The sequence below is a fragment of the Drosophila ficusphila genome, unplaced genomic scaffold (genome assembly GCF_018152265.1).
Source record: "Drosophila ficusphila isolate 14025-0441.05 unplaced genomic scaffold, ASM1815226v1 contig_414, whole genome shotgun sequence".
Taxonomy (NCBI): domain Eukaryota; kingdom Metazoa; phylum Arthropoda; class Insecta; order Diptera; family Drosophilidae; genus Drosophila; species Drosophila ficusphila.
This window is the reverse complement of record NW_025064328.1, coordinates 14,223,325-14,234,677: the sequence shown is the minus strand read 5'-3', so window position 1 is coordinate 14,234,677 and position 11,353 is coordinate 14,223,325. Positions and strand designations below refer to the sequence as shown.

The 11,353-nt window shown below is 53.1% G+C and overlaps 1 protein-coding gene across 1 annotated transcript in view; it reads right to left on the bottom strand.

Annotated features, from left to right (window-relative positions):
* Positions 1-851: 851 nt before the first annotated feature.
* The window catches only part of LOC108090900, a 38,608-nt gene continuing 28,106 nt past the window's right edge, over positions 852-11,353 (bottom strand). Inside the window, 9 exon segments of the mRNA XM_043208119.1 lie at positions 852-1,303; positions 1,305-1,522; positions 1,525-1,595; positions 3,203-3,632; positions 5,849-6,523; positions 6,636-6,750; positions 9,627-9,883; positions 10,748-10,886; positions 10,888-11,012. Of these exon segments, the coding sequence (XP_043064054.1) occupies positions 959-1,303; positions 1,305-1,522; positions 1,525-1,595; positions 3,203-3,632; positions 5,849-6,523; positions 6,636-6,750; positions 9,627-9,883; positions 10,748-10,886; positions 10,888-11,012 (2,375 nt within the window). The 3' untranslated portion in view covers positions 852-958.

The window sequence follows — 11,353 nt, the reverse complement described above, 5'->3', positions numbered from 1 at the left end:
TTACTTGCAGCCGATGAAGCATCCCGGGTGATGCGGACCCCCGGGACTTAACTTTCCCCGGGGAAAGCGTGCGTGAACTCGCATTCAAGCAGGAAGCTTCAAAGGCAATTGAGGCACAAACACAAACTTAAACACAAACAAGTCGCCGGATAAACGCTTTGGGGCCGAAAAGAGGGGAATTATAAATTCAATTTGATGTCATATCAATTGATTTCGGGCCGCATCTTTTGCCGCTTCGCCAGCCGAATTCCAGGGATCCTTGGAAGAGTCGACTGCGGCTGGCATTTGATTTTGATGACGCGTGGCACTTTTGAAATTTATGCGCCACTCGGAGCTCACTTTGTATGCGGCCAGTGCCTCGGAAAGATGAGGAACGCCCCAAGTTGCCGTACGTGTGTGTGTTTTTCGGGGGACAAAGTTGGGGGTCCGTGAGTTTTGCATGAAACCCGATGTTTTTTGCTGACACTCGCCGGATAAACGCAGGTATTACGATTATTACGAGTGTTCCCCGCCCTGCGGTGCCTCGAGCAAGTATAAATGTCGCTTGCCCCTGCCCCTTGCGGCAGTAATGTATGTTAATGTGATTAGGCTCCACGTAGTTCAGCAGATGCAAACCTGATATTCATGCTCCGGTGCGCGAACTCCTGGCCATCACGTATCCGCATCCGATTACCCAATGGAATGCCAAGAGCAGAAAATCGAAAATTCCAAAAATCGCCTTTATTTACACAAGTTCACTTGAGTTCCGAGTTCCGGATTCCGAACTCGGCGCTCGAGCTCTCACTACTTCGCTAGGCAGACAATGTACACAGAGACGACGGCTAGAGGTTAGTAATTACAGAGTGCTTAGCCTAGGTTCGATAGTGGGATTGCAGATTCGATTGTTGCACCATGCGGGATGCAGGATTCTGGGTGCAGGATGCTGGGTGCTGGCTAGCTAGACGCAGGCGCAGGGAGACTACCCCTCCGTGCGGGCCAGCTTCAGCCGCACCGCGATGCGGCGGCACTTCCACATGAGCTGCGTCTCCAGGATGCTGAAGGACATGGCCACCAGGACGAGGCCGAGGAGCAGGTAGGCGCAGCAGGCGTACAGCTGCAGCTCCGGTCCGTTGAAGCTGCGGGCGGGCACGAAGTCCCCGTACCCGATGGTGGACAGGGTCACGAAGCAGAAGTAGGCCCCGTCCACCAGCGACCAGTTCTCCCAGAGGGCGAAGAGCGCGGTGCCCACGCAGATGTAGCAGGCCAGGATGAGCAGCACCAGGCTGATGGGCACCTGCCGGCCCTCCGCCTCCTCCCTCATCCTCATCCTCCTCCTCGGTATCCTCCCCGCCTCCGAAGCCACACTCCTCCGCTCCGCAGCGATGGCGCATCCTGCGCAGCGCGAACTGCTCGCCGCCGTGCTGCAGGAACTCCTCGTCCTCGGAGGTCTCCGTGTTGTTGGCCGTGCCCTCGAGCAGCGTTCCGGTGGCGTGGCGGTGGCAGCGCCTCGTCAGCAGGAGGGTCCTGCGGCCAAGGGGGCGGGGCCGGAGTCCTGCGGCACGCGCACAGGACTCGCTATCAGCGGCACTCGCGAGGGCGTTCCGTGCGGGCAGTTGCTGTGGGCGGTAAAAAAACAACATGGGTGGACATAAATATTGCGCCGCAGCTGACCATAAAACAAATCAATTAGGCATAAAAAGCAACCCAGCAACCCGGGCCGTAAAAAGGAAATAGCTGTGCGTTGCCTCCCCGATCAATCAATAACACATTAAACTGTCCGTGTTCGTGGTCCAAACTGGATGGGAATACCGGGCGTATGCGCGATATTTGGGAAACTACAACTGCGGGAACTGCAGAGAAGCCCTGCTGTACCCCTAGGTAAACATTTAAATACATAAAAAGCATACATAACATGATTTCTACTTATTAAATAAACCTGTAAAACCAGTAAACTAAAGACTCCTTGCGAGCAATCCGCCTTAAAGCCGGCAAGCAACCGCTTAACCAGGTCTCGAAATCTCTCCTGTCGAGAAGTTCAAGTCCCGAATCGAGACTGATTTGATTGACAATCCAAAGCCCCTTGAGTCGCCGAACGAGGGTCTCGACATCCCGCAACAGTTCCCCGGAGAAGTGCGATGCCGCACTCCGGCTTCCGACCGGCGAGTTCACTCTGTCAAACCAATTTGGCGAACAGTTATTGAACCTGGCCAACAGCTCTTGGGTGGAAGTGGAAGTGGGGCCCTTGTTTGGGCAAACACTCGCTCGAGATGCACTTGCACTTGCAGGGCGATTGGCCGGGAAGTGCCTGAGCAGCACTCCCGATTTGGGCGGCGATCAATAAGCACATCGACTGCTGGGCTGCTCCCAAGTGCATGTTTGGCTAAGACAGGAGGGGAGGAGAGATGAAAGTGGTTAAGGGGGCGGGGCTGCGATTAATTGGCCCGATTCATTGCGAGTGAGTGCCCGGCTCGGCTTACAATTAATTACAGAGCGAAACGGGGCTGGCACTGAAACTGAAACTGAACCGAAACCCAAACCGAGGCCGAGGCCGTACACACGAGCATACTTGCCACAGGACACCCACGACGCGTGCCAGGTTCACTGTCAAAATTAATTACCAGATGCTGCTGATGCTGCTGCTGCTTCTGCTGCTGCTGCTGCTGCTTTTTATTAAATAAAATGCTCAAACTGTGCGCTCAAAAAGGCGAAGGAACCATCATCAGAAGCGGAGCACTCTTCACTCTGGCGGAAAATGGCGGATGGGCGGGTGGAGGGGCAGCCACCGCAGCGGAGGGGAATCCGCAAGGCTGTTCAAGGGAAAAGTGGGTGGCTGGGTGGCTAGTGGGTCGAGGGGTTGGCAGCCTGCAGTGTGCAGCAGGCAGCATGCAGATTCTGAAGTGTTGATTTAAAGTGTTGCTGGCTGGCAGAAAGTTTGTTTTCGAAATTAAATTAACAGTTCTCCCCCAGCGTTTGGCTCCCGATTTAGCTGGCTTTAATCAGATGCACCTTAAATACCTGCAGCTGTGCCGTCGGCACTGAATGATAATCTGAGCTAAGATAACTCTGTATAAATTCTCTGCAACAAGCCAGGGATTTAATTAAAGTAAAATAAACAAACAAATCTTTGTTCTGATAAACTAGTTTCAAAGCTAAGGGAAACAAAAACAGTCGAAGAAACCTGGAATGGGAAGGATTGTTCCTCCTCTGGGGAGGGGGCACTTACCTCAACCGCTCCCGCTCCTGCTCGTCCTCGTCCTCCATGATGTCCACGGTGCCCGTGGAGGTGGCACTCAGCAGGGCCGACAATGTTGCCGCCGCCGAGGATGCTGTTGCATTTACTGCCGGCGATGACGATGTTGCTGCTGCTGCTGGTGTGCCACAAACACCTGCGGCCATAAAACTGTTATCGGCCATGCTGGTGGCAGCCATTGTTGCTCCTCCTGTTGCTCCTCCTGCTGCTACTGCTGATGTTGTTTCTGTCCCTGTGGCTCCTTTGATTCCCGACGACAGCTGAGGGCTGCTGGTGGCGGCCGAGTGGGCCGGCGGCAATAAATCACGCCTGCCGGATAAGTCCGGGGATCCCGCGCCGCAGTCCATCAGGGCGCTGATCTCGTGTGGCAGCGGCTTGGTCACGAACTTGGCTCGCCGCACAGCTGCAACGAAATGAGGGAAAAACACGGAAGGGAACACGGGTCAGAATGCTTCCAATACCGGCATTAACCGAGATGCACACGGCCAAAAAAGTTTCCGCACAAATTGGCAAAACAACTTCCGGCAACTGCCACACACGGTTAGATTATCCCTTTAGCCCGTTAGTTCCGCCGGAAGTGGCAGTGGCGGTGGGGGTGGCAGTGGGAGTGGCAGCAGCGGAAAAGCCGGAAAAGTTGTGCATTTAGCCGGGACAGGGACACACTGCGAAAAGTATTTGCTTTGCATTTTCAAAGTTCGCCCGACAATGCAACAAAGTGGCGGAACGTTTCGGATTCCCATTCCCGGTTTCCGCTTCTGCCCTTCAGAGTTTAGAGCCAAAAGTTTGGCGTTAGCTTTCATTAGCGGCTGCCAGTGGCGAATCGGGAAGTCAGGGGCACGGAAACATCTGGCGGCGCCACCGAAATACTCGTAGTTCGCCACTGCGGTAAATTATGCATCGCGTTCCGCGAACAAATGTGGAAATTTGAAATTTCTGCCATTGAGGGCATTACTGCATCTTTAACGCACTTTAAACCATTACTCGTTTAAATAGGTTAGCCAAGGACTGTGTTTAATGTTAGCATGATTTGGAATCAAGTTGTTAAAAGTAACATTAATGGATTTTACAACTGAAACCAAGGATTAGACTTCAGCTCATATGTATTAATATATTCTAGTTTGGAGTCTGGAGCTCTTTCTGCTCACTGTTCAACTGGTAAGTAACCGAATGTGCAGAGACTATCCATCGCAACCACTGTGCCTGTCACTGAGTTAATAGTTCCCCTCTTGAGGAGGAGCGGGGAGAGCGGAAGGAGGAGCGCTTCTTTCGCTTTGGAGCTGTCAGCAGGACGCCAGAAAGTCGCGGTGCAGAGTGCGTTGGAGCGGAGGACCTGCTCCGGACATGGCCAATTTGGAAATATTTACTTAAACTTGGGCACCACACACTGGCTGGCTGGCTGGCTGACTGGCTGGCTGGCAGGACAGGCGGCGCACAAGGACATTCATTAGAGTGCCCGGCACTATATATCCGGACTCGCAGGAAAGTCACTTTGCTCCTGCGGTCGTTGCAGCTGCAACTTTGGCCTTTGGCCTTTGGCTTTAATGGTGCGGTTCGCCGCGACTCGGACTCCGGGGAGTGGACTCCGGCTACTGTTCTTGCTCCTGCTGGTATTTTCCTCAGCGGAGTGACAGTCGCAGACAATTAACATGCATAATGGAATCAATGGCGACAAATGGCCAAGTCCCACGCTACGACTCGCCGCGGAATCGAGGGGAACGGCTTGCCAAATCGAGTCACGTGCCGCGCTGCAAAGAGCTGTTAGCCGTAATGAGTTTTGCATGCGTTGCACAGCCGGAGCGGAGAGCCGTCTGCTTTGCGCCAAGTCATCATTATCGTCAATAAAAGTGTCGCACATGTCGCAAGTTGCCTCAAGTGCATGTTGTCCTTATCCCCCCGTTGTTGTTGTTGTTCTGCCGTGGATGTCCTGGCATGTCCTGGCTTGTCAGGCAGCTCGAGCTGGAAACTTTTAATGCGGCGGAGTGTGTGACTGCCTGAAATGACTCTGTCATTTCGACACGACGCCGCTTCCGCAGCCTGCAAGCTGCTGATGATGACGAAAATTGCTATATAATTGAAAGCGTAAATGAGCGACGACACATGAAGGGAAGAGAGGAAGGGAGGGAGAAGGGAGGGAGAAGGGAGGGAGCAGAGGGGGGTGGGGGAGTCATCCTGCGACAACGGGGCGTATGATTGATTGATTACTGTTCGGTCTTGTTTCGCAGTTCGCTCAGGTTAAGCCAAAGCTGTCAGCAGAACATTTTCGGTTTTTGGTTTGGCCTGCCAGCAAATTGCCCGTCCAATTAAATTCGATTTTCCTTTGTTCGATTTATGCAAATTCTAATGCCGCCTAGCATTAGCTCTCATTAACAATTCACAAATGCCGGCAATTTGCTGCAGTTATTTTACAGCACATGCACGGATTTTCAACTCGTACTTTGAAGGGAAACAAACAATGTTTCTCGCCGAAAGCCCCTTCGAAATGCCCTGAAGTACGTGAAACCGAAATCAAAGAGCGCTTTTGCGAGGAAATTGATTTCCTGAGTGGATGCAACGCGGGTGGGTCGTCAATTCGTTTCGGGATGACGCGACTGCTCATCTGGGGACAACTTCATTACTCACCGTGCACACTGGCTGTTTGGTAGGCCGGCGGCGGGGGCAGCGTGATGGCCTCCAGCGCGGACGCGGCTGCCTCGGATCCCTCCCGGACGCCTCCCGGGCCAGCTGCCTCCTGGAGTCCAGAGGCCAGCACGCGGTGCTTCCCCGAGGCGGGCTGCAAGTGGATCGTGTGGTACTTCACCAGCGGCTGTTCGCTGCGACTCAGGGCGCAGCTCCCCAGCGGACTGGCATTCGCATGGGCGTGGGCGTGGGCAGGGCTGCCGGGGGCGGAGGGGGCGGGGCCGAACGGGAAGTAAATCGTGGCGGTGGCGGGCGCGTAGCAGTTGGGCGGCACCGTCAGCGGCATTCGCAGCATGCTGCTGGGCACCGCCACGAAGTTCTGTTGCAGTTGCTGTTGCTGGTGTTGCTGCTGCAGTTGCTGGTGTTGCTGCTGCAGTTGGTGGTGTTGTCGCGGGAGAGTGGCTGTCGCTAATTGCTGCTGCATTTGCTGTTGCTGCTGCAGTTGCAGTTGCTGCTGCGGTGTGTATTTCAGCAGGGCGCTGCCCGATGTCGTTGTCATCAGCATGACATCCGGCTGCTGCTGCAACTGATGCTGCTGCAACTGCTGCTGCTGCTGCTGGTGCTGGTGCTGGTAAAAGTGCTGCTGCTGATTCAAGTTGCGCAGCAATTGACAGCCGTCTGCTGACCACACGGAACAAAGGAAAGAACAGACGTGTTCGGGATGATTAACGACTTGCGATTGTGCTGACATCACAATTAGCATGCAACAATGCAACAATGCGATACTCACCTCCCTCCTTTTTGTCCGGGGGCAGCTTCCCCTTTTCCCTTTGGCCAAAGTCCAGGCAGTCGTTCAAGCTCGTTTCGCTGTTGGCCGCATCGTACTTGCAGCCCTTGCAGCTGGCCTGAAAAGGAAGTTCATTGCTTTGAGTAGCCTTTTTTAGAATGATTATAAAATGTAAAGTATTATGGCTTGCTATTCCAAATGAAGAGTCAACCTTTTCTGCGCAAATTAGGGGTAATTTCAAGCATCATCTAATGAGAACTGGTTGGGCAAACGACCGGACTGTGGGCAATTGTCGTGATGGCAATAAAACACGTGATTTGCAGGCCCAATCCCTGGCTTCTTGGGACCCGAAACCGATGCCCCGCCCCCTGATCCGCCGCCCCCAAAAGCTGTTTGCGGCCGAGCGGGCGGCGTCTCATGTGCTCTGCGGTTCTGCGGCATCATCATCAAATGCCAGGCAAATCTAATGACACACACGCAAACAACCGATGGAAATGAGGGAAATGGCAAATGGCAAATGGAGCTGGGAGCTTGGGGAAATGCGAAACGTGAAATGCCCCCTGCTAGTGTTGCGGTTTGAGCCGGAAAACCCGGAGACCCGGAGACAAAACCGTTGCGGCATGCGACATGATAATTGCAAAGACGACGCCAGAGCAGAAGCCAAAGGAAAGGCCAGAGGGCCAAGCCGAAATGGCAGCAGTCGACACGAGGGCGATAATAATTCAACCGATGAGTGCACATCCCCGGAGGCAACCGCAATCTGCTGGCAGTCTTATCAATTGCCAGGCGCATCCTGTGGTCCAAAGCCCAAAAGTCCACTTGCTGCGAGATTGGATGCCGTCCTAATGAGTTGTTGAATGCACATGGATCCCAACATCGGCTGGCAAATGCAGAAATCCTGTTCAACAAGTGCAGCCTGGCAACTGGCAACTGGAAAACTGGCGTCCTGAAAGGAAAGCCATGCTCGAGTGGCTGGGAACACGGCAAGTAGATTACCACTTCAGTCGGAGAATGCGCAAGTTTTAGCTTCTAGCTGCTAGTTTCTTGTTTTTAGTTTTCAGGTTCGATGGCACCTGCCACGCGGAGCCGCAGTCGCGGCCAAATCAAATCAATTAGGGCCAAAAGTGCCGGAAATGAGAAGTTATTGCATGCCACCACTGTGGTGAAGTGTAATTGTTGAGCGGGGAAAACTTTTGCGCGCCGCATTAAAGTGGCTCGCACTCGTTTCAATTTACCTGGCACGAATCGCGAAACGCGGCCACTTGGCCGGCAAAATTAAATTTATGCCGCCGCCATTTGACCCGGCTCCAACTCGAACGCGAACTCGAACTAAAGTTTGCGCAACTCTTAAAGTGTCGAAAGGGGTCCTTGTTCCCGCTTAGAGGCCAACTTTCCCCGAGGAACTTCAAGTTTGACGGGCCAAGTTTAGCGGGGAGTTCATTAAGAGTGTCGACCAAGTAAATGTTAATTTATGAAATGCATTTTTTGCCCTACGCTCCGCAGAATGACAAACAGCCATCGCAGTGGCGAGGCCACCGCAAAATCACTTATTTATTTATCGGACCTTGTTGTTCGCTCTCTCTTTTTTCGCCAGCCATAAATTGCCAATTAAACAGAAATTTGTGCAGGCAAAACAAACAGGACGCGCGGACAAATGAGTGGCCGCAATTGAAAAAAGGCTGCGAGTGCAAACAGCGAATCGCTTTTTGTGCCTTAAAGCTTTAAAGCCGGGGAACCCGGGAAATCCGGAGCCCGCTCCAAAAGCAGAAATGTCATTACGGGAGGCCAGCAAATCACTTACAAAACTTGTGCACGAATGCACAGAACTCAGAACACAGAACAGAGAACTCTGAGCACGCAAACAAACAAGCAGGGCTCACAAAAAGGGCTCGCTGGCGAACCCAGTCGGAGTTTGATATCCTAAAAATTATTTATAATGTATACGGCGGGGAGTGTAAATAAACGCAGTAAACCAGGAAAAAACCGAAGCCGAACCCAAACCCGAATCCGAACCAGAAAACAGCAGTCTGCAGTGGGAAGACCTGGAAAGTATAACGCAAACAAAAAGGCAACCGAAAAGTTCTTTGTTGTTTGCCCAAATCAATTACAAACTTCCAGCTTGCGTTAATAGAAATCCGGAGCGGAGTTCCGGGCCAAGTCCACTTAAAAGGCTTCTGCTGTCGCAATTAAAAGCCGTAATTCGAGACCCAGTGCAGCTTGATGTCCGGAGAATCGAACCCTTCGCAATCGAAGATTCCCATCACATCCTGGCTCAAGAGCCCGTTCGCCATTTCCATACCTCGCCGAGCGGGTAACCCGACTGGGTTTTCCCTCTGCCCAGCTGAAGCCAGCAGAATCTGACCCTGCCGCCGGAAAAGTTTCGCGGGCGAGCGGGCAGCTGGAAAAACTACAAGCGAAACACTTAGTGAGTAGTGGGAAAAGTTCATGCGTAAAACAGCGGAGTAGCCAGCGAAAGTTTCCCGGCAACTTTGGACACGCGGAACAATGTCGAAAGTTTGCTTTGAACCGGAGTGCGGAGCAAAACACTTTGGACCCCTTTCCATTCGGGTCAACCGGCAGCAACAGTTGCTGCGGAAGGCAGAAAGTAAGCAGTAAGTAAGTAAGTAAGTTGTCCATTGTCCGTTGGCCGATGTCCCTTCAACTATCGAATTAGGACCCATAAAAATGTTCTCGAGTTGCAGTTGCTGATGAACTGGATGCAGCTGCTGTTTTCCGTTCAGCATTATCAATCATACGCCACGGCTGCCAGGAGTTCTTCTCTTCTCCGTGGGGAAATCAATATGCGGCAGGCGGAGTCGGATTGCACTCTTTGGCATTGAGCAGGAAAAGGAGTTCCCTAAACATCTCATTTTCTTTCAGTAAAATGAATGGAGAGTAGTTCATGATAATATAAGGATCCTAAAATACACTTCGAGTAAAGGGGAGCAGCTGCTGTTCTCGCTTCAGCGATATTAATCATACGCCATGGCTTACCACTCGTCGCTTGGAGCCCCTCTCCCTGTCCTTCTCCTTCTCCCTCGCAGTGGCGGCGTTCTGGACCGGGTTCCTCCTCCCGGGGTCGCGGTGCCTGTGCAGCTGGCAGCAGAGCCGCACGTAGGTGCACTGGAGGCCGTCAGCGAGCAGGGCTCCCAGGCTGGAGAGGCACATCAGCATCAGGGGAACGCCCACAAGGGCGTAGAAGATTGTGGCCAGCTTCCCGGCGGCGGTGCGCGGGGTCAGGCTGCCGTGACCTGCAAGGATCGGGAAAGTGTCCGGTATCCGGTTAGAATGGTTGGTTGGTAATGGGAGGCACGAACGGGCTAATCTAAATGCATGTACTTTTAATCGGATGTATGGAGGTTAGGATGCTGGGCAATGGGGCTGTGGGGAAGGAACCTTGGGGACACTCGCAGTCTGCAGTGGAATGGCTTTTTGCTTTTCAAAGGACATAGGTATCTTTAATGTGCGCCCCCTCCTTCGGAATGTGAAATCAGCCATTAAATGCCTGATTGAAGTGTAAATTGCACAAGTTTAATTTAAAGGGATACATTCGTACTCTGTGCGAGTACTTAACTTCGCAAGCACTCAATTTAAGGCTAATATTTACTAGTGTAACCCAGTTATTGTTTGCCCAAACTGCCGACAATAAATCCGTTTAGCGACATACTTCGTAGCTTATATAAATGCCCTTCGACGGACTCTCTCCGGATAACTGGCCTGCCGTTAAAGCCAAGGTCCAAGGGATACAGTTAATTTGTAGCCACAAGGATGGCCCGTCGTTTAGCATATGCAAATATTTAGCCCCGCCTACGGGGCGTATACACAACGGCCGATGTCCAATGTCCTGGCACTCCAGCGTCCAGTGTCCAGCGTCCAACGTCCGCTCCTGTGGCTTAGTTTGCATCGAAGGCGTTCGGATGTCGAGGTCTATTTGCCCCCGCAGAGTAAATATTTGTGGGCCAGCACGAGTTGCTGGCTGGTCGAAAGCATAATAAGCAGCCGAGTCCCAAGATAAACACGGAGTAGCTTAGGTAATTCGGGGGTGGAGTGATGGTGGCAGGGAGCATGAAACGGGAGACGGGAGACAGGAAACGGGAAACAGGAGCGGAACTCACCAATTGTCGTTATCACAGTGACCGAGTAGAGCAGCGCCTCGCTGAACGTCCAGCCCTGCGAGTCGCCGGCGTCGTATCCGAAGTGGCCCAGGGCGCTGGCACTGCCGCCCTGGAAGAGTCCTGCCCTCCCCCTCCCCTCCACCTGCTCCGGCGGGGGAGCCAGCGGATCCTTGGCGCGTGGCCGCCACGATGGATCCCTCGAAGCGGCGCAGCTGCTCGTGGACGAGCATCGTCCAGTTGCGTTCGTACAGCACGTTGAGTTTCTCTGCAAGAAACGAGGAGGAAGGTGGGAAGAGGTTAAATCGGATAGCTTTGAGTGCTCTTTCCGTAATTATGCAATCGCAGTCGCAGTCGCAATCGCATGCCAAGTGCAACGACAGCCTTCGACCTCCATCGACACTGGCGACAAGTGCCGACAAATCGGACTCACCTTGTCCCAATCCGCAGTCCCCAATCTGCAATCCCCTGGCCCCTTTGCCCTCCCCCAATCCCTCCCTTCGAAGTCGGTCGCCTGTCTTGAGGAATCTGCCTCCGTTCGGCTGGGTGCTGGGTGCACGCCCCTTGCAAATTGCAGAGGTCGCTGTTGACAGCAGTTCGAGACTAGTT